The sequence below is a fragment of the Astatotilapia calliptera genome, chromosome 23 (genome assembly GCF_964374335.1).
Source record: "Astatotilapia calliptera chromosome 23, fAstCal68.1, whole genome shotgun sequence".
Classification (NCBI taxonomy): domain Eukaryota; kingdom Metazoa; phylum Chordata; class Actinopteri; order Cichliformes; family Cichlidae; genus Astatotilapia; species Astatotilapia calliptera.
This window is the reverse complement of record NC_137443.1, coordinates 21,471,350-21,497,296: the sequence shown is the minus strand read 5'-3', so window position 1 is coordinate 21,497,296 and position 25,947 is coordinate 21,471,350. Positions and strand designations below refer to the sequence as shown.

Genomic DNA, 25,947 nt, shown 5'->3' with positions numbered 1-25,947 from the left:
TTCACTACAGGTTTTCTAACACTAGCAGGCCTTCACTCCTGCTAACGATGTATTTTTTTGGGAGAAGACATTTGTCCTTATTCTAATTTGGGACACAGCAGGAATACTCCACTTCAGTCTTCAAGAGGCAGCACAAACCAGTCAAGTAATCATTAATCAAACTCTGTTTCTTTAGCATGTTTCATGCAGATCAGTGAAATTTAAAATGATTCAAAATCCAATAATTAAAACTAAATACAATAAAGAAAACACACACCTATAAAACAGAAAACACATTACAGCTACTTCTGAAACAAGTATAAACCTCTAATGTGTCAGGATTGGTTTCCCATTTTGGCTTTTTTACTAGCTCTTTGGGGGCAGGGGTAGGAAAACCATCTTTAGTGTTTCAAGATTGTCCCATTGACTGTGTATAATGTCTCTGCTCTAGTTTAAAGTCAATAAAACAAATACCCTCCTCCTGGTTTCTCTCTTGTTTTAATTGGGATTGCCAGTGTAGCTGCTCCTTACATACAAATTCATTCGAAGAGACCAACATGAAATTATAGTGATGGATTAAATCAAACATAAATCTTCCAATAATTATGAAATTTAATGCAATAATGGGGAAAAAACCTGCAGAACCACCTGAATGTCACTAATCTCAGATATTGCCATCTATCACCAGACCCTTAATTAACCTTAATGCCGTTTACATATTGTCTTGACAGTTAATGTTATGAAGTAGCCATCACCAGACTCATATACTTCATCTAAAGGGTAGTGGGCGGGTCCCGAGTTAAACTTCAAATCCTGCAATTAAAGTAATTACCAATAAGAGTGAATCATCATAGTGTTGCTTACAGATGATCTTATGATCGGTGGGGTTTTCTCTCTACCTTACTATACTAGATACTAGAGTACCTGGAAATGACTGTTGTTGTGAATTGATGTTAAATAAATAAAAGTGAATTTAATTTTAACAAATAAAAATACACTTATCTGGGTCAAGATACAGGGATAGCAGTCTAAGCAGAGAAGCCCAGACCTCCCTCTCCCATCCCCAAGCCAGGCAAGAGATATAATTTCTCCAGCATGTCCCGGGTCTGCCCAGGAGGACATACCCAAAATCCCTCACCTAGAAGCATCCTAATCAGATATCACTTCAACAGACCTCAACCACCCCAAGAGACCAAGGCATCTACGGACAGACAATCAATGGAACATGTTAGCCACATGGTCCAACCCTCTAGTGGACCCATCATCCTTTTAGAGGAAAATCTAATAAAAATCAGAAACAGAAACAACGCTAAAACCTAGATCAGTGAAGTATGTATCTACATATAAAATATGTTGAGTCAAAGGCGGTTTGGACATGGATGATGGTTGACTTCACCACTTGAAAGAGTTCTGTTCCCCATTGGGGTTAACCTGACATCTCAATGACTTTTCCCAAATAGCTGGGAGGTTTAAGATTCCGATAGAATTCGTGGCTCCAGTTCCTGTGGGATAATGGCTTTATTGTAAAGTTTCTTTAGAAGTCTTTTTGGAGTTTTAAATTGTGTTAAATGGACCTCATCAGCAGATTGAGTTTGCAAAGCTGTTGTGAAGTTCATTCCTGACCTTGCAAATGACTCCAGCTGCTGATGAAACTCATGTATTTTGATCAAAAGCTCTCCATAAAAGTTGAAAACGTAAGGAGTGACTTTCCTAACCGCTGTTTTGAGAACCAACTTTAAACCAGACACATTTTCAGAGTCTTTCAAACTGTGAAATGAAGTGAAACCAAAGTCTCATTCAGTCTGCTGCACGGTTATAGGTTTTGGAGAATTCAGAGGAAAAATTCTGGTTTGACTTTTAAATAAAAGCAAGAACAAAACCGACACTGTGTTTTCTCAACAAAGTGAATTTCCCTAGAGAAAATAAATGGGATTTCATCTGCGACTGAACCTCACTGCAACCCAGAAGTCGGACTCACCACCAGCACTGAAGCCTGTTTTGTGACCTCTATACTCCAGGAGTTTAATTACGGTGCTAGCTCGGGGGCAACACGGCCTGCACCACACAGATTAGCTCCACAACAAGCCATTAATGAATATAAAGAGGTGCTGGACGGAGGTGGGGTGTATTATGTCATCAGTGATGGATCCGGCCCTGCCGATCGCTGCTAATGGAGCGAGCTGCAGATTGACACCATCCAACTTAAATTTTATTTAACTTTTCACTTAGTCAGAAACAGAAAGGGAAATAAATATAGCTAGTAGTAGCCATAAATGTAACTCCACTCAGACACTGTGGGCATGTTTATTCTTATTTTTCACTGGTAGACCTGATCTGATATAACTTATTTCTTAAAAGGAAAACATCAATCTTTAAAGAGCTTTGCATTTACATAAGAAGTCCGTAAATCTTGTATCAAACTGAGGACAAAAACTTCCAGTGTAGTAAAACTTTAATACTTTCAACACCGCTGAAAACAGGGAACCTCAGTTAAAGCTGGAAATCTTCGTCCTGCTGGTAAAATGCCTTGCTTAGTGGCACCTCAGCTATTAAAGGAGAATATTTTCCTCTCTTCTCAGTGAGATTTTTACCAGTTTGGATCCGAGCAGCTGAACTTCAGACTTCTCAAGCATCAGAGTGTTTCATCCCCAGACGGCTGGAGCCAGAAGAGCAAAGCTTGCCCACATAATCAAACTGTATCGGAAACAAGGGCTGTAGAGGGGAAATTTAGGAACTAGCATTGATTATTCACTTTGGAAGTCAGCATGTTGTCATCTGCTTTTGATATTGAACTTGGCAAACGTTCAGCTCTCATCAGCTAGCGTGCTATCACAGCAAATCCTCCAGAGTTAAAAAAAAAAAAAGAGAAAAAAACAACCTCTGTACTGTTCTGGAGTAACTGAATATGAAATAACTATTTGCATCAAGAAGATCTGATGACTTGAAGCCAGTTTAGTGAAGAAGCCTCTTTGGAGATAATTACCCAGAAAGAAGAAGAAGAAGGCGGTCACTTACCTGTGCATGGCATGGAGTGCGTGAGGCTCGTAGTGGTATCGCCCCTCGTGATGGCGCATGTCAATCGGGATCGGCGTGTGGAAGGTTGGGAAGATGTGGTGGGGGGCTGCAACAACAGAGAGGCAAAGAAGAAGAAGAAGAAGAGAGTTAGCCGAGGAAGGCAGAGCGGGAGAGAGGAGACTTCAAAAAAAGAAGAGAGAAATTTCAAAGGCAAAAGGGCTACAATAAAGCAACATGAATTTCAGAGCAAGCTGAGCACTTTCGTGTAAAATATTGGCACTATCACACAAGAGAAGTGGAATAAATAAATAATCAAAGTTGTCCTAAGAAATCCTACATCTTGAACATAAAAGATATCCAACTGGGCTTTTGACAAAGACCTGCAGCTAGACGGTCTTTGAACTAGACGGGATGATGGACTGTGTGGAGGGAAGCTGCAGCCCCGACTCAAACTGGGACTGACAGCGCCGGGAAAATGCTTTCTTCTACTCACGCTCTTTCCATCCAAACAGCCTGAGTCTCCTCTGGAGCTCCAAACAGGCTCATAAAACACAGCTAAAGCCCTTAACTGACTCAACACAGAGTCCACACACTCCCCCTGTGTCGGGTGTAAACACAAGTGCATGTGTCTGACTGATTATTGGTTGTTTTTCCGGACATAATTACTGGAGGAGGAAATTGTGTGACTGTGCTTTCTGTTTCTGGGATTGAAGAGCCGGATGCATGGTTCCTGATCTGTGTTTGTCGGCTCAGTGTTGGGATAAATTACTGAGGTGTAATTCCAAAAACTTAAAACAACAAAGACCAGAGTATCTGGACTTTTTTTTCATCCGAGGCATGAGTCAAGCTCCAAAAACGCTGGAGCCTACATTTCCCATAAGGCAATTAAAGCTTTGGGGCCCTTGATTCTATAGTACATGATGGATGAATACCTGCTATCATCCAGGGAAAGGAAACAACATCTCCCTTTGTATAATCTAAGGACCTCTGTATCATTCCACTGGTTTATCATTAAAATGACAATAGACTGGTGTCTTCAACCTGGCCATGCTGCATGCTTGAGGTTCAAAAAATTGAGAAGTGAATGCTGAAACAACACCAAAGCTAAATGATTCAGGAGAGATTTGAAACTGTTAGTAAGCAAGACAGCCTGAGCTGACAAAGTGATTTTGTAGCAAGCTTTGGCTGTGAAAGAACAAAGAAAGGCATTAGCTAAAATCTCTAAAGCTATCCACAATTGTAGCTAAGCTACAAACAATGACTAGCTAACAGAAAATCTAATTTTGATGTCACAGAAAGTCACAAAATGTTGACTTTGCCCACAAAAGATAAGTTACAAACCAGCTGCTGATTGGTGTTTTGTTGCATTCTAGCAGAGCCATGCTAATGGTTCCACATTTCCAGCCTTTATGCAACGCTAAGCTAATAACTGTAGCAACAGATGTCGTTTTGTTTTAATACAAGCAGAATTTCCAAACGCATCTAACTTTTTCCTGTAAACTCAGATTCCTCTTACATTAGATAAAAACTGTTTGTGTCAGATAAGCATGAAGACAAAGCCCAGGTTGTGTTTAATAAAGGTGCATTCCTGCTTCTCATTTACCCAGCCGTTTGTTTTTACAAGCTCTGAGCATCCTTTTAATGGCCCTTTTTATTTGTCATTAAGGCGCTGTTTTCCTTTCATGGGTTCTTCTCGGATCTGGGAAGTTTACCCAAAACATCAGAACTAATTAGCTGTTGCGATAACACGAAACCACAGAAGATGTCGTGTCTTTATTTTACCACCACATAAACAGAGCCTTTTGGGGGGTGGCTCGCTCAGCTTTATGGAGTTATGTTTCTTGTTAACATTTTTCTCAGGTTTTTAATCTGGAAAAGCTCCACGAGGGCATTGCCTGACTCTCTCTCTACATGGTTCTCTCATCGTCTCCTCGCTCGTCCTCGCTGCAGTTTTCACGTCCTGCTAATTGCATCCTGGTGTGTCTCGACTCCGGGCTGCCGGATCAGAGACGAAGAAGACAGAGAGCGAGGAGGAGGAGGTGAGCCAGCTGATCTCTGGATTGCATTAAAATTCTTCCTGTGTGACACACACACGCGCGCGCGCGGGCGCTCTTGCGGGCGCTCTTGCGGGAATCTCTCAGGGTGACCTGGGATTTGGGAGCGGCGGGGTCAGGGCCACGGATCATTATCTGCTCTCCACCGAGCGGGATAGGGATAACGTGGCCTCCTGGGGCCTCTAGGGGCCTCAGACCTGAGTGAGTCAGCATTCCAGGTCCATTCCTCTCACTCTGCCCCTGACAGCGTGACGGACAGCCCCGGTCCCTGAACGCCTGCAGAAATAGCCCACTTTACTTCATTTTGGGCCAGCCGCGGGGGGCCCGCGGGGGGCCCGCAGGGACGGGGGGCTGGATTCCTTCAGGCGACCAGCTCAGCCTTGTCACACCATCGTTTGGGCCGTGTTTGCTTTGGAGGAAGACGCGATTCAGAGGCTCTGCTGAGGAGGGAGCCGGTTTCCTGTCGCCGACAGTTGGAATGAGTGACTGCTTTCACTTTTTCAGTGTGGAAATGTCTCTGAATGAAGTGCTTGGGTCATCGCTGTCACTCATCAGAGCACGAGGGGGAATTAAGAAAGACGCTAAATGGGTTGTTTTGGTGCTTTCGCAACTGACCCGTTTGTTAAATAAACTCAGTTCAGTTTATTTAGGCGAGTGTGAACTCTGGTTATATGGTGAGAAGGACTGTGATATGGCTTCATGCAACTGAAACTCTGAATCAAAGGAGCAACATTAAACTTTGGAATATGGTTTTCTGGCAAATAACTTTTATTTATTCCCTTAATCGAGTCCCAGGGTTCTTGAAGAGCAGCTTTTAGTTCAGCAGTGTCTCATTACGATGAAACAGCGCAGAAAAAAACAAGAAAGTGTTTCTCTTTCATTCTACTCTGTTGTAGTCATCACGGAAGACTAAACCCTGCTTCCTGACGTTGACAAACACATCTGGTATTAATAAATGCAAATGCCACAAAAATGACAGCATGTACCAGTATAAACCGTCAGCTGAGCTGAGACATTATAAACACAGAGAGTTTAATCAAATGCTGGCTTCAAAACTCAGTGGAGAGCTGGTTTAGTCTCTGATACGACAAAAAACAGCAAAATAAAGTCCACCACAACTATAAAAAATCTGAGGTGATGCCTCTTTGTTCAATCAAGAGACCAAAAAGCAAAGAGACACAAATGGCAGTGAAGAGAAATGAATCGAAAGCAGCAATTTTCTGATTTGAACTCTGTAACCAGAGTTTTTTTTAATTATTTTTTTGTGAATCACACTCACATACAGTGTTTATATTAAGTGTTGCACTAGAAATCTCTCAAGTTCAAGGATGATAAAACATAAAGTGATTTAGTTGCATTCAATTCGTATGTAAGCAAAATTAAAAATAATAAGTTACCACAAATCTTTTTTTAATTTAGTAGAAATTGAAATGTTTGTCAGTGGGTAAACAATTAGTGTTGCTCACTCAGAAAAAGCAACTTATTCTTAGTCCTGTGTGCTTGCAATGAATAAGTTGTCCTAACGTGGTTATCGTAAATAAGCTTTACTTTGTTTTTTTTATTAGAATTGACAGTGCATTAGAGGCTGTGGTTACTCTTCTACTGATATTGGATTTAAACGTGATGAACTCACCCAGTGTGTGCGGGGCAAGGTCATATAAGCTCTTATAAACAGAACAAGCAAACTTGAATATTTTAACATTTTTAAAACTTAAAAATGGTATCATATTTCTGGAGTAGGAGACAGTAATGGACGGAAAAATGTTTTCCAATTAAATGAGGAATCAAATCGATAATTGATATCAATAATGGAACCGTATTTTATCTTTATCTTATCAATTCCCATCCTTAATTACTCAAACCAAGACTTCTTCCTAAATCAAACTAGTAGTTTTCCATGCCGAAAGTCATTTATATTGCCTAAACCTATACTGAACACAAATTTAATAAAGACATCTTAGTTTCTAAGCCCAACCAGGAGCTACAATCCAACACATACCACTGCTGTCCCACCAACCCCCTAACACAGACTTTGGAGGTCTAGGACCCGTATCTGTGGTGCACATGGAGGCGTAGACACTAAATGGGCATTTTGAAGTGAAAAGAAATGAAACAGCATTATGTGAAACTCCAACATGGCGAGGCACTGACTGTTCCTACATTTTATTAACAAAGAGAGAGTGTGACCAAACAAGACCGAGGTCTTTATGATATACACAAGAGAAGATGAAGAAACGTCAGGAACAAAGTTCTGCTTCAGTGTGGCATGAAAGAGACAAACAGGTTTTACTTACAGTGTTAAAGATGTTTCTGTGGGATTTAAGAGCAGTTTGATAATGTGGTCAGTAACACCTGTGTTTACCTAATATTTCATGTGATGATGAAGATGAAGCAGACCTCAACAAACAAGCCAAATCTAATGAACCACAGGTGGGAGAGTCCTACTTTTCCTCCTCTTCTGAAAAAGTTCTGATGGTTATTAGTTTTTTATTGATTGGTTTCAAGTTGGATTTCAAAAAAAAAAAAAGTCTTTAAATGGGTGAAACTGATCTGTGGTTAGCAGTGAAGACGCTTGTATCTGTTCCTGTGAGTTCCAGTCATGACTGACTCGTGTTAAGGGCGAAGCCGCCCCTTCCTCTTCCTCGCTGTTTGTCGTGGAAAAAGCCCCGCGGTCGCGTGTTTTTATTGGAGTGCTTCACATTAATTAAAGGCTCCAAACGTGACATTCAAAAGTCAGACGGCAGCAGCTGTGAAGAGGACGAGCAGCGAAGTGCTGCAGAGAGGTTACACCAGTAAATAGACCGATCCCCGGCAGCACGTGGTGGAGCGGAGAGGAAACTGTCAGTGTCTTTGTTCATGCTTTATTGATACCTTTATTGATTTCTACTGATCTCTATTTAAAGGACCTCTGGAGCTCTTCAAAAACACTGAAATCCTTCCACAAATGTTATCTGTATTTATGTTTTTAAGTCTTATGTCTGTTTTGAATTTCTGTTTCTATTTTCTGTTACCATTTGCAGCCACCACAGCCACGAATCAACTTCTTTAATCATCCTTCTGCCTAAATTTACTTCCATCTGCTGTTTTTATTTATGTCACTGTTTAACTCGCTCTATATCTTGACTCTACAGCTATTTTCAGCCATCTCTATATCCAAATATATCTCCATGTTTATTTATTTCATTTTCTTCTTTTTCATTTGGTCTTCTTTTATGTCCTTGTATCTCTACAATTCCTCTGTATCAGTTTTTCAATCACAGGTTATCTCTTTTCTTGTCATTTTTATCTCCGTTCACAACATTATAAACTCTTCTTTTTTTGATCCTTTGTTTTTATTTGTCTACCTCCTGTCAACATAACTCAGACTTCCATTCCTGTGGTAATCATCTTCTCCTATCTCTGTTATATTATCTAATGATGTCTCATTAGATCGTTGTTATTTAGGGACACCCCTCTTCCTGTATTTATCTCTATTTAGTCTTTAATTAACATCATTTTATCCTTCCATTATCTCTGTTCATATTGCCAGTTTGATGATATATTAATTTTATATTCTTTATGTCCCTTCTAATCTCTTTTAGCTCCATTTCTGTCTCTATTTCTAATCTGTTCTCTCTGTGAAACTCGTCTCATCTCTCTTCTTTCTTCTTCTATCCATCCGGCTGAAGTTTAATTTTCCTGGCTATGTTTTCTGTTATGTCTCTGTTCATTTGTTTATCTCCTTCCTGTTATGCATCTCCACAGCTACGTCTCCACCTCTCCCTAACCCCATCTCTACTTTTCTATTTCTATCCCACACAAAAAAGAGATAAATAACTATCCCAATCCTCGGATGTACAGTATATTAATCAGAGGATTTGATTTGACTTTTCAAAAGTCAGTTCTAAAAATGGAGGCGTGAATCACTCCACCCATCTCTGTGATATCAGTCTCTCTGACAAATTTGTCTGTTTCATCTGTATTATTTGTCTTTTTATGTCCACTTCTGTTATTAACTCCACAGCTTTCTCCCTCTCTCATGATGATCTCTGTTCTTTATTGTTTTACATGTTCCCATCAGTCCTGCTCTGTCATGTCTTTCCTCTTTACTTAATCACATTAATTCCTATAACTGCATCTTTTGTTTCTTTGACTTTTACACACACACACACACACTTTTCTGTGGTAACCATCTTCTCCTACATATATATATATATATATATATATATATATATATATATATATATATATATATATATATGCACATTAGTGTTTATTTCTATTACATCCATCCTGCTGACAGTGCCATTTATCTCTATTCTGACTTGTAACATTTGAATCCATTTTTATTTCTTGACCTAATTTCTCTTTTAATTCTTTCTTTTCTGTCACTTGTTATCTACCTCGATGGCTCTGCATAGCTCTCAATACCACCGGCTGTGCCTTTATATATCCCAGCCTTCCTATCTGTAAATGCCTTAAACTCTTACTTGTTTCTATAGTCAGCTCCTCACATAAATCCTAACATCTGCCTAAACATTTATTTTGAAACATTTATATATCTTCCTCTGTTATCATTTTTTCTCTCTCTATTCCTATTTTAATCTTTATTTGTGTCCTGCATTTTCCTCCCTTATGCTGTAACCTCAGATAATGTTTTCATTGCTATGCTGTCTTTTCCTATCTCCGGTACCCACATTTCTCCCTGCATTTGTCTCTATTTGTTGATTGTATTTTTATTTCTCTCACTGTGTTTTCATTCTTTCAATGATTCTTTCTATTACAATCTGTATTATCTGTTCATGTGTCAGTCTGTCACGTTGTTGCCTTTTCTTGTCACCTTAGTCATTACTGTATTTAATTTTCTTGTCTTTATGTTACCTGTAAACTTGTTTATTTTTGTTTATGTCTCTATTTCTGTATTTCTCCTATCTGCCTCTATAGCTCTCCCTTCCTCTCTGCTCTCTTTCTCTATTTCTGTCTCTCTCTATAAGTCCTACACCTCTATAGCCATCTCTGTGTCGACACCTTTCCTTCCCCGTCTCTATCTGTACTGTTATTTCTTTATATAAATGTATTTCTGTCACAATTCAGAGAGAAATTTCTCCAATTTTTCTGTGGACTTCTGCTTTGCCTTTCTCATCTTCATTCTTTTTCTTTTCTATTTCTCTCCCTCCTCGTCTCCCTGCTTTCTGTGACCGCCCTCTCCGACTGTCCCAGACATCCCTGGCTGTAATTTGGCTCGCTCCGGTATAATTACCCTCTGACTGACTGCACGAGTACAGCAGCTCGGTGTGCATGCGAGAGAGCACTAAAGGGCCCCATTGATTGAAAGAGCAGCTCGAGTTAATGCCCCATTCATAACAGTCGGAGGGTGAATTGTAAGAGGGGGTCAGCGAGGGGGGGCAGGAGGAGGACAGGGGAGGATGGGGGTGAGACAAAGAGCAGCTAAATCTGGGTCACCAAAACAGCACGGTCAGGGGACGAGGTCTTTTTAATTCTACACCACTGTAAGCAACCGTGGAAGACAAATAAAAGCCCCAATGCAGTTTAAGACTGGAAAAAGTAAAGAGAGAGAGGAGATTAAACAAAAGAGGAAGAATGAAAGAAAGTAGGAAGAATGGGAAGGAAAGTGCAGGAGATAAGAAAAAAATATAAAGACACAAAATGATCAAAGTTGAAAAAAGATGGTTGTAAGAAAGTTGGCTGCATAGAGTAAACTGAGCATCACACTCATAAATATCCTTTGAAAACAGCAGGTTTTGTTTACAGCAGCACAAAAAAGGGAAAATTAATCTTTACTTAGAACCAGGTAAAACTTTGCCAAGTGTTTGAAGACATGCAAAACTAAACTGGCTGAGATTTAATAAATGTGCTTGAAAGGTTTTATGCACTCCGAGCTGAGTCAAAGCTAAATTGACTTAAATCAAGAGGTAATGACTTGTTTCTAGAAGAGTTTCTAGCATAGATTTCTCCTCTTCCACCTTGGAAACATTGGACTTGGAGGAAGTAATTCAGCCGGTCGCTCTGTCAGCTTTTCAGCCATCCACACTGAGGTTTCCTCTGCGGGCCTGGGCCTGGGAGTCCAGGCCGGGGATTGACCATGCAGGCTTATTCCATCACCGAGACAGCCCCATTGTTCTGCCGCCACAGGAAGAACAAAAGGCGAGTGCTCGTGAGAGTTCAAGAGGCGCGTTTACCTGATTCACCGGGCCCCGATCCCCCCTGGGCGTACGCAGCGTAAGGCAATGCTGCCGCGCCCCCGCTCGGGCTCTAGCCATCTATTAGTCTTTGCTTGGTAACATTTGTTTTAGCGGCTGGTGAAGCGCCGCAGAGGGCTGGCTACAGTTTTTCATAGTCAGCCTCCGTTCAGCACACACACAGCAGAAACGCGGCTTTCTGCTGTTAGAGTGAAGCACGAGCTAAATTTAGTCGCAAAACTGCGAGGAGGGCTGGTGATGACCGTGCAGAGAGAATATGTGCATATAACCAGTTTCAGTTAACACCACAATTTACTTCAAGGTCCTCTGAGCAGCAATTTCAGAGCCTCTGCAGGAGAGTTTGCTCAGTTGTACAGTTGCAGATGTTCATATTTGCATTTTTGTCAAAGTCTTAATTTTCTGAATCCGATCCTTTTTTGGCTTAAACATGCTCTTTCTGCAGCCAACAGTAAAGTCAGGACATGTATTTCGTAGAAGTTTAAAACATGTGGCCTGTTTTGAAATGTCATCAAATATGTCATGACCAGGGTATTTCTGTTTCTTTTTGTTTTGTGTGGAAACTGTTTTTTTCCTCACTTCCTCTGGAGAGGAAGGGTCTGCCTCAGGGTGGAGTCTGGAAGTTGGATGCTTTCCCTCACACCTGCACTGCATCTCTTCATGGAAGATAATATTTACATTGGTATGCTGTAATGTCTGTAATGACATGGAATATTTAAGGGTGGCATGTGTGTCAGGTCATCGCCAAATTATCTTAACCTCTTCTGTGGTATTGAGGTTCACCTACTAGTGGTCATTTCTAGCCTGCCAGCTGAACTCAACAACACTTCTCCCAAACTGTAACCACCTGCCCATTCTCCACCGAACTCCCCAGTATCCTGGACTGTAGTATGGACTCGTCCCTCCCAGTTCTGGAACCCCCGTGGCTAAGACCAAACTTTCTGACCCCCCGATTTGCGATCCATTCACTACCTCTCACTTACACTCTCTCTCTCACCCTGCAGATCGCACAGCCCCACCCCTCTGAGTCATCCCCCACCCAGGTGATCCCTGCCTTTGCTTAAATGAAGAAATATTTTGTTGTAGAACAGTCCACCAAGTCTGACGTCTCATCGTCATGACACAAAGGTCCATTAAGTGCAGCCTTAAGTAGTGCGTGACCATCACCAGTGCTGTAGGAATGATTCACTCAGCATTCTGTCTAAAGTATTCTGACTTCACAAGAGTTTCTGGCTGGTCAAAATTGTATTGAATTCATACTGCTTTGACTGGCAGCATGTCTAATTGAAATTGGTGGGAATTAACGTCAACTGACTCATTTCGGCAACGATCACATAACACATATCCACTTTAAATGGGCTTTACATAAAGATGTAGGATGAATATGATATAGCTATATAGGAGGATATAGCTTTTTGTAAATCCTTGACTTTGCTTTTTGGCCATCACCACCTTGCTTTTTTAGAACCCTTAGTTGCTGTATTTGGACAACAGCATGGACCAGTAACTTTACCAGGCCATTTGCAACAGTTCAAACAGTTCATTAACACCAGTTAGCTAAGGGAGAGTCAGCTTAGCCCTTACTTATGCATAAATTTAGGTTTAATAAAGTTTAGATACATGAGTCTATCCAAAGGGCCAGATTAAAGACTGGATTAAGCATAAACCATCCCTACATGTTGATGATGTGATTCTATTTGTTACCAAGTTCTATAAACCATTAAAAAATAGGTTTCTGCCTCCATCCCAGCTCAATGGAAACAACACATGTTTAGAGAAATAGTGAAACTGGAGTTACTGTCTACCAGACACATAGTCCTCATGAACAAAGCTGATGGTTGTGGTAGTTGGGGGTGGTTTGGGACTTTCCATCACCGTCACCTCCATTGTGTTGGAATGACTATAGACATGACAGACTTAGGCAAAAATCTCAAAACCTGGACAAATGAACCCAAACTGCAGCCATAAAAATGCCATTCAGTGTAAACATCACTTTGCAACTTTACAGAAGCTTGACGATAAGCAAGTCCTGCTCTACAGGAGCAGAAATGTATTAGTATTTTTGCAAGGTACAAGCAGTTTACCACAGAGGGAATGAGTCAGGCCTTCAAACATGTCTGTCTATTTCCAATGTATTTCAACACCATCTCTGATGCCCTCTCACTTTATGTTTCACTGGGGAAATTTCTCAAACTGGAATAAAAAATTGATGCTGCATTGATCCAATCAATCTGTGAATCTTCAACAACAGTAAGATAAGATAAGATAAGATAGAACTTTATTAATCCCTCGGGTGGGTTCCTCTGGGAAATTTGACTTCCAAAAAAAGCACAGTTACAGAATTGTTATATATATATATATATATATATATATATATATATATATATATATATATATATATATACACACACACACACACACACACATATATAAATACAGAGACAAATATAAATAAAATATACAAAGGGGATAAATAGAATAAATAGGAATAAAAAATAAAAATACAAGTGAATTGCACATTTCAAGTATTGAGTCTATTGCACTGTTGACTATTTACAAAAAGTATTGCACAAGGTATTGTACAGTGAGGTGCAGAGGCACTACAGCTTAGTTGTTCCCCCCTCCTTTGTCCTCCTGTTTCCCCTCCCTCTCCCCTCCAGAGAGGAGTTAAACAGTTTGATGGCGTGTGGGACAAAGGAGTTTTTAAGTCTGTTAGTTCTTGTCTTGGGGAGAAGCAACCTGTCACTGAACAGACTCTTCTGATTGTTTATGGCCGTGTGCAGAGGATGCCCAGCATTGTTCATAATGTCCAGCAGTTTCTTTAATGTCCTTTTCTCTGCCACTGTCACCAGAGTGTCCAGCTTCATGCCGACCACAGAGCTAGTAAAGGACTTCACATAGAAGAAGGAGTTGGTTTTGACCTCAAAGTTAGCTTTTCGCTGCTGCCATGAAAACAAAATGCTGTTCTGACTGAACCGGACCAGAAAACAAACGTTTTGATTTTTGCAGCGATTATCTTCTTGTAGCAGTCCTGAAGAACTCTCAACATGGGGGTCTCGCAGGTCATTCACTGCTTCTGACCATAAATCAGTCATGATTAGCCAATTAATGTAAAATAATGACATTGAGGGATGGTTTGGGGTTGGTTTCCTCATATTTTCACTGATGCCCACATACTTTTGTCTGTTAAATAATTTGTTTTTTCTCTTTGATAACTAAATTTAACTCAAAAAATAGAGTTTTAAGAAGTTTTTGGCATATCCTGTGGTCACCCTGCTGCGTATCAGTGTATTCAACCTCAGGCAGACCACCACCAGTCCCTCCATGCAGGACTGTGTGGAGCATGGAGGCCACGAGGGACAGAGTTACTTATCAGCCTCGGACAGCTGGGCTCAGGCCATGTGCTAATAACCTCCATGCATCAACGGGCTGAAGGTGAGGGCGCGGCGGCAGGCATTAACCAAATGAAGCAGGCGGCGGGGGCTGACGGGGCCGTCCTACAAGCAGCACGTTGTTAGCATGCTGTTTGTGTAATTTAGGTACTTAAAAGACGGCGAGGGTTCAAAGACTGATTGCACCGTCGAGTAATCAGCCACCTCCACTGCGCGCCTGATTTATCACCCCCTCGCTTAATAGCACTGCTTAACACACAGGTTTGTCCAGATTAAGTAATTACCTGAAAGCAAAAGTTTATTATGTGGTGCAACGGGCTGGTGATAAAGGCCTGCTGTCGAGAGGAGCCACAGAGAGGCCTCGGAGCTGCTGAATGAGAGCGATAATTAAAATACAATGAATTAAATTGTCGCTTCTGGGGCTGTCACCATGCTCCCCAGCTAACATCCATATTACCCCGCCGGCACCCTCGCTAGGGGGGCGCCTGGGATTATGCCTCACCCCGGACTGGTGGAGCAGCTGAGAGGGAAATGACTCCAATGGGCCATCTGTAAATTAAACAAAGACCTAGTTCCTCTCCGAAAATGAGTGTGGAGGGTGAGAGGGGAACAAACCTGAGCTATGAATAACACCTGAGCGCACATTAGCTCTGTAAGGTTGTTGTGCTGGTGTCTTAATGAGGCGGAGGCCTCTGCAGGTACAGATGTTGGTGAACAATGAGAGGGAGGCAGCACGGGGGAATCTTTTGAGTGATGCGCCTGTGATGATGAATGTCTCGCAGGTGGAAGCAGAAGACGTCTTCTCTGTCTTCACACCGCTCTCCAAGGAGGCCCCGGACCTCCGGCTCGATCTACCAGAATAGATGGAGCCTCCGTCCTGTGGTGTCAGCACCCGTCCACCTCCCGTGTTGATAAACGCTCTGCCGCACGTCTGACACAATCTGCTGAAGCAGTGTTGTCTCTATTTTTTGACCCAGCCACTCCCCCGGCTCCACTCTCTGAACCGATTTTATTTGTTTGACATTGTGCTGCTGCGTGTGATGGAGAGCAGGCCCCTGGCTGACTTCATCAGGCCTATAAAGATGAGCCAGGAGCTGCTTGTCTCCAATGAACGCCCTCCAGCAGGCGCAGACAGGGCAGAAGATGATTTGGGTTACATTTCTGACTACAACTGGAAATCAGAAGAAATCAGAAGTCTGATCTAATACAAGAAAATGCCTTAGCATAGACACCAGGGCTCATGGTCACATCGTAGTCTGTATATGAAAGATGGACGGAGTAACTGTGACATCACCCATTCGTTTGCAAACATCCATTTTGAAGCCTGGACTTCTGGTCTTTAACATGTTGGTTGTTGGGACCAGAAATGACCATGTTTGGACAAGAAGGTCACCTAGAAACAGCTGCAAGAAGCAAAGCAACAACTGCTACGATCACAGACTGTATATAAAAAACTGTGATGCCACACATCAGTTTTTGGACTCATTTTGGAGTCATAATATTAGAATTTTTGCCATATCAGGTCAGTTCAGCCAGAAGTGCCCATGTTTGGACAAGTGGGTGCAGTGCTAAGTTAGCAGCTAATGCTAGCTAGCTTAATTAGCAGAGTAAATCCATCACCTGGCATAGATATTTTTCAAAATTTAGTTTTGATGAATCTTTTTTCAAAAAACAAACTATTTTAGCTCCAATCTCTGTAAGGTTGCTTAATTTAGGCTCACTAAAAAGTCAAATTTTTCTGATTGGCCAACTTCAAAAGGGCTGGGTAGCTAGTACTAGACTTGCTAATTGTGTTCCAGGGGTCCAGTTTAGTAACTTGGAAGTGAAGCAGGCAAGTAGGAGCTTCTAATTATACAAATTTTAAGCCTGAATATTTCTACTTATGAACATTTTACCATGGAAGTCTGTGGTGGAGTGACTCACCTTTGGAGCCTCTAGTGTTGGTTAGAGGAACCACAGTTTTTTCCTTTTGAGCCTGGAGGTCCCCGTCTTGTTTAATCACCACAAATTTTATCCAGCGTGAGTGGTTATATGTGTTCAGCTCTGTATTAAACAGAGAACCTCTAATGTAAACTTTTATGTATAAACTGATGCTACAGAAAAAGAATGACCCAGTCAGATTGTTCCACTCACCACCATTGTGTGACCTCTGTTTTCTTACTCTTGACACTCCTCACACAAACTCTCTTTAGACACTTCAAACTCTCCTTTGGTCCTTCCTTTCTGTGTTAAACAGAAGCTTGTGGGAGAAAGGAGTCAAGAAAAGGAGACAAAGCTGCAGGGAGCTGACTTTCTAATCCTGATTAACACTTTCCCACTGCTTCAGGAGCCACACACACTCAGTGCAAACGCTGCAGGTCAGGAAGTTTGGATTCACACAAACTCCAACAACTTTGCCTCTGATCAGTGTCTTGAACACACAGAGGGGGAATTACAATGCAGAGCAGAAAATTACAGGACCCAGACGTCCACAGCTCGATGACACGTTAGAACCCCCCCCATAAACCACTCCCTGACTTGAGTTTAGTTTAGAAGGCCTGCTTGGCTTGTAATCGAGCAAAACGAAGCAAAGCGTTTCACAAACTTTGCCATGAAGCTTTAAACAGAGGAAAAATTACACCCTATGAGACCCGAGCATGCAGGAGGACCCGCCTGCATTCACTGTCTCCTTCTCTTCGCTCTGACTTTACAGCACAAATCAGCCTGGGTTTATGGCTCAAAGGGAGGTGGGCTGATGTTAACATTTTGGGTAATTTTTCATCAGGTTATATTGCTTGCTAAAGCTCAGCCATCTACATGTAGTGTCTCAAGCATGCTTCCCCAAATCAAACTGCCTGTTGCTACAGCTGAAAACATTCCCAAAATGGTCATCATTTAACATATCCCACATCTCATACATCTTAAAAACCCACAGGCCTTTAAAGCTTTGAAGATTTCTACCAATAACCCAAACCAGCTCAAAGACTGTGGTGAAATTTTTGAGGAGAACGGCTTCCAGGAAATTTCAAAGCAGGTGATTCCACTAAACTGAAAATTCATTCATAACTCAGGGTTAATCCCAGTGTTACTTAAGTCCTGCTTCAGAGCGGATCCCTCTGACCTTTTTACCTTAATAGTGGATCTAAAATGATCTTTTACGATGGGAATTCAAAGAAACCGTTGCGTGAAGAAGCCCCAGGTCACAGTTTTTTAAATCTGCAGAAATTTGATGTGTATCAGTCAGAACTTTGACCTGATTGGATAATCTGATATGCTTTGACCTACAGACGTGACACAATGAAGAAGAAAAAGAAGAAGAAGAAGAAGAAGAAGAAGAAGTAGAAAAAGAAGAAGAGAAGCTACCAGAAGCAGCTTTATTGTGTCTGCAGTTAGGTTGCATGCCAGCGCAAATCCCCGCTGTCATGAAGCTATTTGTCCGTGAGTAAAGACAGCTGCTGGATCACAGAAGGATGAGAGGGAAGGTTGGATTTTATGGGGAATGAAGAGAAGTTGATTAAACATTTGTTCTGGATAGATTTTAGGAAGAATAAAAGTCACGAATCTCCAGCTGAGAAAGGCCAAACTGCTTTTCCTCTAACCTGCCCTGCATCTCTGCATCACCTAGCGGAGCTCACAGTCAGAAATCAGAGTTCATGATAGTCAATAATGGCCAAATCTCATCTTTGTGCTCTTTATTTTTTTGGTTATTCATCACAGTTATTGTCTTGTCATTAGCAACTAAAACTCTGAGCAGGTGCAGTAATTTAGTTTTCCTACTGGCTAAATTACATGAATTTATGAGCATGTGAGTCTGCAGGAGGAGGTCGGGGTGGATGGTGGGTGCACAAACCTAACAAATTCATGCTAAAGATCAGAGTTCAGCTCTTAAAGTTGATGTGCAACAAGCAGATAAAATCACTGGTAAAACTCATCATGTTTGCTGACAGATGTAAGTAAACCAGGCCAATACTGATGCAGTAACAAATAGTCCTGTAGTAACTGGTCAGTTCCAAGTTGGCTCGCTTTTTGAATAACCCGGCAAAACAACTGGAGTAACAAACCAAACCACTACTGATTTTAGAGGACGATGATAGGTACACAGCTATCAGTCAACAAAGCCAATATTTATCCATTACCAATACTTGGCCATTATATCAGTAGATCAAAATCTAAAATTAAATGAACAATACGTATATTTTTTTATTTAATTTATGATTCTTGTTTTTATTTACTTTCCCTTCTGCCTCAGTTTTTATGTATATATTCTTATATTTATTCAGTATTTCTTAAGAGTAAGAAAGATTTAGTTACATATCTTTATTATTTTTTAATACACGATTCATTTATTTTTATTTACTTAATTGCTTTATTTGTTGTTTTTTTATTGCCCAGTTTTCATTTTCCTAAACTTTATTTCTGTTTAACACCTTCAGAATGCCACTGTGGAGGATGTCATTTAAAGTTAGTCATCAAGCAAATTAAAGCATTTCAAATGTCACATTTTGAATTAATTGATGCCATGGGTGATGTTTAATGTATATCTTTGATGTGTTTAAGGAAATTACACTATTTTCATTAAGTGTTTTATTTTACTTTTTGACAGCTGTATTCTTTCATAATTGGTCATTTTTTAAAAGCTGTCAAATTGTAGTAATTTCACTTTCCACAGCTGGAAATGCTCCTTCAGCCATGTCTATTGACTAAACACCCAGCTAGATTAGTACCTAGGATGGGAATCAAACCTGTGACCTTCCTCTATCAGAACAATGATCCCACCGTTCTTTAATAACTGACTCTACTGGATGCACTCAAACAGCTGCAGTAACAATACACCGAGCTCCTCAGCAGAGTGTAGTATTGATCTGCATCAGGCCTCTCCCCCTCCATCTCATCCCCAGTGGGCGACCTCTGACCTGCACAATTCAGTCTGCTGAATGGAAGCTGCGTGCTCCACAAAGCCCAGCGAGCAGCGCAGTGTGTAAAGATAAAGTGCCTAGCTTAGAGGAGGAGAAGAAGAAGAGGCCGCCTCACACAATGAGAGCACAATTAAACGCTGACTCGCACCTCATCTCGACCTGCCTCAGCGAATCGTAACGGGACAAAAGCACGGGAATTGGAGGGATCAAGTGCACCATTTCAGACCAAAAAAATAGCTCCTCTTTAAAGCATATGCAGACAACAAAAAAATTTTTAAATCATCACAGTGATTCATCTTAAAAGTCCTGACTAATGACTCATGTTTGGACTTATTAAAAAAGAGCTCTAATCTGCATATTTCCTGACCTTATTTCAGGCCCAGTTTGGCCTGGTTTGGTGGCTAATTAGCTTGAGAAAACACCACCAATGGTGAGAAGACAAAGCACATCAGGACAACAATTAGTCCAAAAAAAAGCTTCCTGAATAAATTAGAGCCAGAAAAAACAGATACAGGAGAGGGTTACAAACTTCACCTTTTATATCAATTTTGATGAGATTAACCTCAAAACACTGTCATTAGTGTCAGCTAGGGTCTAGTATTACACTTGGTGGATGTGAAGAGGTTTAAGTTTTCTGTAAAAGTGGAGGGCGGTGAAGTTGAGCTTTAACATTCAATTTCTGTGTGATCACAACAGGAGAGAAGAGGAGTTAAGTCAAGCAGGTCAATCTGCTCCCACCTCCAGCTCCGGGAGTCTAGGGAAGCAAAAGGGAGCTAAAATAAAAGACCTGTTAACAGGTAGAGTACCATAGTTTATGAGCAGCATCTGAGCCTGTAGATGACAAACAAATTCATGCTAAAGATCAGAGTTTAGCTGCTAGAATATTGTTCATGATGTCTGCTGATATTTGACCGATATCAGTAAAGTGGGCCGATATTTAGCCGATATCAATACAGTGTCCTTCCAACAAATCCTCCAGATGTTAATCACTTACAAGTTGATTCACTTTTTGAGTAATCCTGCCAAACAAACAGAGAACCCAACAACACCCTGCTGAATTGTTTAATTTTCTCAATAAAAGAGGAGGATGGTGGGTGTACAGATATAAGTCAACTAGGCCAATATTTAACCAATACCCATATTGTTTTTTTTATATATATATATAAATCAGTCCATCTCTAGCAAGAAAAACACATCCAAAATCAACAACAAAATAAAAAAAAACCCAAATGACCAAATTTTGAAATAAGTAAATTATTAGACCAAAAATTCATTCATTTGATTAGTCGTCATTAAGTGTGTGCTAGTATTTAGCATCACATGTGGCGGATGTGAAGATGTTGAACCTGTAGACATGGAGAACGGTGAAGCTGAGTTTTAACATTTAATTTCTGTGTGATCACTACAGGAGAGAAGAGGAGTTAAATCTAAACAGTTTGTCATTCAGGAGTTAATCTGCTCCCACCTCCGGCTCCTGGAGCGCAGGGAAACAGCAGGGTGGGTGTAATGGCATGTTTCTTACTGACGGGGAAACTGGATCATGGATCCTCCTGAAAGCACCGCCAGCTCGGGAGGAAACACGAGCCTAAGTGACCACGAGGGCTGACACGAAACCACTGCATGCAGCCTCCCGCCCACGTTCACAAAGAGGCCTCCCCACTCTCCCCAATCCCCTCAGGCGAGCTCTCGTTTCCTAATCACGGGCTTCCCCTCCGTCTCTCAGATTGCTCTGTAAGTCCCTGAGCTTTGCTCTGCCAGGAGGATCAATCAGGACGATCTATGAGTGATGACGGGCTCACAGAGCTAATAAAGGTTGTCTTAGCAGGCGTGATTTTGGTAAATTTTCTTCGTCTGTTAATGCTTTTTAAACACAGGTGGTTAACATATACAGGGAGTGCAGAATTATTAGGCAAATGAGTATTTTGTCCACATCATCCTCTTCATGCATGTTGTCTTACTCCAAGCTGTATAGGCTCGAAAGCCTACTACCAATTAAGCATATTAGGTGATGTGCATCTCTGTAATGAGAAGGGGTGTGGTCTAATGACATCAACACCCTATATCAGGTGTGCATAATTATTAGGCAACGTCCTTTGGGTCAAAAGAAGGACTTGACAGGCTGAGAAAAGTCAAAAATAGTGAGATATCTTGCAGAGGGATGCAGCAGTCTCAAAATTGCAAAGCTTCTGAAGCGTGATCATCGACCAATCAAGCGTTTCATTCAAAATAGTCAACAGGGTCGCAAGAAGCGTGTGGAAAAACCAAGGCGCAAAATAACTGCCCATGAACTGAGAAAAGTCAAGCGTGCAGCTGCCAAGATGCCACTTGCCACCAGTTTGGCCATATTTCAGAGCTGCAACATCACTGGAGTGCCCAAAAGCACAAGGTGTGCAATACTCAGAGACATGGCCAAGGTAAGAAAGGCTGAAAGACGACCACCACTGAACAAGACACACAAGCTGAAACGTCAAGACTGGGCCAAGAAATATCTCAAGACTGGTTTTTCTAAGGTTTTATGGACTGATGAAATGAGAGTGAGTCTTGATGGGCCAGATGGATGGGCCCGTGGCTGGATTGGTAAAGGGCAGAGAGCTCCAGTCCGACTCAGATGCCAGCAAGGTGGAGGTGGAGTACTGGTTTGGGCTGGTATCATCAAAGATGAGCTTGTGGACCCAGCTCTGGAGGACTCGGGGTCCGTGAGCAGTTTTGACTGTTGATATTGTTGTTATTATTATTTTGGTGATGTGTGTGTTTTTCTGCACTGTGCTGTGTTAGTCTGTGTCCCACTCATATGTATAGGCAGGGTATGGGTGTGTATGTCTGCGGGTGTGGCTGGAGGATGGAGCTCAGCCACCTGCAGGCCTGAGGGGTGTGGCCCTGCGGAAGGACTGGCCACACCTGTTGGTGATCAGGGCTCGTCGGGGGAGCTACTTAGGAGAGAGTTGGAGCTCCCACCGGCGCGGGATCATTAAGCTAAGACTCCAAGTCAGTGTGTAGCATTAGGAAGTGCTGATCGTGTGTGTGCGCGCGGGTTCAGTGTTAACGGCTGCTTCTGTATTGTCCTGCAGGTGAAACGAGGGACCAGAAGGGCAGCACGCACAGGGTGTGCAATAACACAACAGCGGGGAGCACGAGCACAGACGTCGGAGGGAAGCACGCACACGGGGTTCGAGGGAGCAACGGGGAGTTATTGTGTTTACAGCTTTCCACTGTAAATAAAGAGCACTGTTTGCATCGCAGAGTCTGCGTTTTGGGTCCTCCTTTCCCCACATCCCCACGGTCTGCCAGCGAGACCGTGACACCCAGTCCTACTGCCAGTTCCTGGAAGACACCTTCTTCAAGCAGTGGCACAGGAAGAAGTCTGCATCCTTCAAGAAAAACATGATTTTCATGCAGGACAATGCTCCATCACACGCGTCCAAGTACTCCACAGCGTGGCTGGCAAGAAAGGGTATAAAAGAAGAAAAACTAATGACATGGCCACCTTGTTCACCTGATCTGAACCCCATTGAGAACCTGTGGTCCATCATCAAATGTGAGATTTACAAGGAGGGAAAACAGTACACCTCTCTGAACAGTGTCTGGGAGGCTGTGGTTGCTGCTGCACGCAATGTTGATGGTGAACAGATCAAAACACTGACAGAATCCATGGATGGCAGGCTTTTGAGTGTCCTTGCAAAGAAAGGTGGCTATATTGGTCGCTGATTTGTTTTTGTTTTGTTTTTGAATGTCAGAAATGTATATTTGTGAATGTGGAGATGTTATATTGGTTTCACTGGTAAAAATAAATATGCCTAATAATTATGCACAGTACTAGTCACCTGCACACACAGATATCCCCCTAAAATAGCTAAAACTAAAAACAAACTAAAAACTACTTCCAAAAACATTCAGCTTTGATATTAATGAGTTTTTTGGGTTCATTGAGAACATGGTTGTTGTTCAATAATAAAATTATTCCTCAAAAATACAACTTGCCTAATAATTCTGCACTCCCTGTACGAGTAACCCTTTCACCTTCACTGCTCCACTGCTTCACTTCAGTAAGTAGGTTAAAGCTTCACAAAAGAAGGAAAGAAAAGGGCATTACTGGAAAAAAACTGATTTACAGAAAAAACAGAGGCTAAGAACAATATCTTGACGGCCACAAGGTTAAAGTCAAGGCTTTAAAGCAGGACATGGCTACTGCAGTACTAACGGTTGCATTTTACCACAAAATACAGTGTTTTCCTAAATGTAACAAAGCAGTATTTAGTAACTAAACCAAACCAGTGAGTAGAAAGCCAGTTACATCATGTGTGACCCCTCCTTTAGGTCTCTAAAACTCTCGGTGGCCAATATTGCTACGGCTGACGAACCAACCGCATCTTCAGGATGAGAATGGATCCAAAAAACTAGTAAGTGTTATATTTAATCAGCATCTGAACCTTGATTCTAATAGCTTGACGGGGTCGAGTCCTCTAGAAGTCTATCAGGAAACATCCAAACTTCTCACTCAATTTATGACCACAGAAAAGTGTTTGCTGATGAATTTTATGATCCCAGTTGCATTTAGATCATAAAACCAGGTGATTTTGTGGGTTTGGAAATCTTGTAAGAGAATCATGTGTCTCTCAGTTTCTCTGGTCTGAAAAGATCTTGAAGACTTTTACATCCTACCTCTACAACCCCCACCAGTGTCCTCTGCATATTTCTGTTGGCGGGGGCCTTTGCAGCCCTACAACTTCTACAACTTCATGTTCTGGCAGCCTGTGCCTGTTCACTGAGACCATCCTGTCAGTCCACGTCTTTTTGAACACGATCCTTTAAAGAGTCATTTCAGAGTGTTAGAACTGATGTCCGACTCCAACAAAAAGGCCTCTTAATGAGGCTCTAATCACTTTCATGGGCTTTCAGCGTGTAAACCACTTACTTCAGTGCGTTTACGAGGGAAAATATTCCTCAGCGTTGAGCGGAGAGCCGCGTCATTTGTGGCGTGTTTTTTAACGGTCGCCACAGCGCTAGTGCTAAGAGGGGAAAGTTTGTGAAACGCGAGCCGACTCGCTGTCTCTCAGACCGGAGCTTTAAAAATCCATGAACGTGACAAGCTTGTGCTTCATAAAGATTTATAATCGGCGGGCAAACACCAGACCGTGTGTTTATCCTCATGTGCGAGCTTTGATTTTCTGTGCAGCCCTGCTAATTAGCTGTTATTGCTAATCTCCAGCTGCTTTCTGCAATACTTACAAGGCAATTAGCGTGCCTCTTCTCATTTCACTGTAACTGTGTAAAGAGCGCCGGAGCTCAGTCGGCGGCTGCCTCACAGGACAGAGGTTGTGGCTGTAGGCCCGTCACTACACTCTGTCAACCTGACGTGTCAGGCCTTCACTAACATGGAAAACATGCTTAGCTTTAGCCTGGAATAACGTGGAATAATTTGATTTTTGTTGATAGATAACGAGGGTAGCAGTCCACATTGGTGGGCAGGTAAAGGTTTCAGGCCGCTGCTGTCTCCATGAGACCTGACCTGAGACGAGCTGATGTGAGGACATGTGGAGGGTGTTTTAAGGTTTACTTTATGCGGTTGGTGTTTGTTTTGGATGGAAAGAGGTCCGGGGATTTCCATCAGCTGGCAGGGAGGGGAAGAAGGGGAGGAAAATGTTCTGCATCTGCAACGTCTCCAATCCCCTCTGCTTTCCTACAGTCACTGTCCCGGTATTTGCATGGTTCTTTACACCACTCTAACCAAAGCACATTTAATTTTTATGGGTTTTAGTTTAGAATCAGACTCTCTGCTAAAGATTTAAAGCACCAGCAGCAGCTAACAGTTGCTACATGAGTTCATTGGACCTGTGGGAGCAGGCTGATTTAAAGACAGGTCAGATCAGCAGCACATGAGCAGTCTGACCCTGAGCGTTGCCCCGTCGTCTCCTCTCAGGCCTCGACAGAAACGAGGGGCGACATCCGGCTGTGAAACCTTCAACTATAGTTAATGACTGTATTACAATATAAGCAATTGTAACTAGTATAACAGCTTGTTTGGTCACAGCTGAAGTGATTTTAGGAGGTAAAAATAAACCAAAGCATGAACAACATGGTGAGAACACATGCCTTTCACCTTCAGGACGTTGTAGGTTCAGACTTGTGTCAGAAATGAGGCTGAACAGTGTTCTGTATGGAGGAAGGAGTGATTTTTAGATTTATACTCATGAAACAATTCTGAATAAAATGCAGCTAAAATATAAAAAAATCAAAGGTTTACTTTTTTATGATAATTAATCGTTATGAACAATTTGGTTGGTATACACTGAATGCATACCAATCAAGGTATAAAATTTAATTGGTATGCATAATACTTTTAGCACTTTGGACGTAAATATTTTCTTGAATATAAGATTACCTGACCACAGCTCCAGCTTCCTCCTGTTAAAATGCA

General features: G+C 41.8%; 1 protein-coding gene across 2 annotated transcripts in view; it reads right to left on the bottom strand.

Annotated features, from left to right (window-relative positions):
• The window catches only part of LOC113016477 (zinc finger protein GLI2-like), a 93,901-nt gene that overhangs the window by 38,492 nt on the left and 29,462 nt on the right, over nucleotides 1-25,947 (bottom strand). For both annotated transcript variants that reach the window (XM_026159321.2, XM_026159322.2), the window contains exon 3: nucleotides 2,995-3,100. In XM_026159321.2, coding sequence (XP_026015106.1) covers nucleotides 2,995-3,100 — 106 coding nt within the window. The remainder of the gene's footprint in view (nucleotides 1-2,994; nucleotides 3,101-25,947) is intronic.